Source organism: Charadrius vociferus, unplaced genomic scaffold (assembly GCF_000708025.1).
Source record: "Charadrius vociferus isolate BGI_N301 unplaced genomic scaffold, ASM70802v2 scaffold218, whole genome shotgun sequence".
Classification (NCBI taxonomy): domain Eukaryota; kingdom Metazoa; phylum Chordata; class Aves; order Charadriiformes; family Charadriidae; genus Charadrius; species Charadrius vociferus.
In genome coordinates, this window is record NW_009650084.1 from 1,218,578 (window position 1) to 1,219,624 (window position 1,047).

At 54.8% G+C, this 1,047-nt stretch overlaps 1 protein-coding gene across 1 annotated transcript in view; it reads right to left on the minus strand.

Annotated features, from left to right (window-relative positions):
- ATP11A (ATPase, class VI, type 11A) overlaps window positions 1-989 on the minus strand; it is a 173,802-nt gene extending 172,813 nt beyond the window's left edge. The window contains exon 1 of the mRNA XM_009892154.1: window positions 870-989. Within this exon, the coding sequence (XP_009890456.1) occupies window positions 870-989 (120 nt within the window). The remainder of the gene's footprint in view (window positions 1-869) is intronic.
- Between the last annotated feature and the right edge of the window lie 58 nt (window positions 990-1,047).

Below are 1,047 nucleotides of genomic sequence, written 5' to 3' on the forward strand. Positions count from 1 at the left end.
CTGGCTGCTGCAGCGTTTCAAAACACCTTGTGTGGGACAGGGCAGAATTGAGTTAGACAGAGAGCTCCAGCAGCACAGGGAGAATAATTGTTCCTTAATTATGTATTTTGGGCCGGACCTAGCATGAATTTATCATAGAATCAAAGAATGGGTAGAGTTGGAAGGGACCTTAAAAGCCATTTAGTTCCAACCCCTCTGCCATGGGCAGGGACGCCTCCCACTAGACCAGGTTGCTCAAAGCCCCATCCAGCCTGGCCTTGAACACCTCCAGGGATGGGGCATCCACAGCTTTTCTGGGCAACCTGCGCCAGTGTCTCACCACCCTCAGAGTGAAAAATTTCTTCCTAGTACCTAATCTAAATCTCCCCTCTTCCAGTTTGCTTCTCTTCTCCAGGCTGAACAACTCCAACTCCCTCAGCCTGTCTTCACAGGAGAGGTGCTCCAGCCCTCTGATCATCTTTGTGGCCCTCCTTCGGACCCGCTCCAACAGGTCCATGTCTTTCCTATGTTGGGGGTTCCAGATTTACTGAATAAAAGAAACGCAAGACAGACACCTTGGAAAGTCAGCATCTGCATTGTGGGGCGATGAGCCTGAGGAGCAGGTCGGTGAGACCACCGCAGGCCGCCCACGCACCCGCTGCCCCCAGCACCCCGCTCTGCCCGGCCAGCTGCAGGCCGAGACCTCCCTGGGGGATGGGGCCGAGCGGTGCAGGGAGGATGTGGGTCGGGGATCTTCACACATTTTTCCAGATCTGCGTTGATTTGTAACTAGTTTGGGTGGAAAAGCTGCTGATATTAACAGCCAGTGCAGCCACCCCATGGCTGCGCTTTGGCCTCTTCTTCTCAGGGGAGGAATGAGTGAACCTGACCTGCCCGGGATTTTGAGGGATGAGGTGAGAGGTCTTTTTCGACAAGTCGAAAGCCGCTGCCAAATGGGAATTTTCTACTTCCATTTTGGGGGACATTTTTGGCCAGGGCTGTGTGCCCATCGACGGCCTCGCCAGCGGTGGCCTAGGCCCGCTCACCACCGCATTGCCTCAGTCCGAC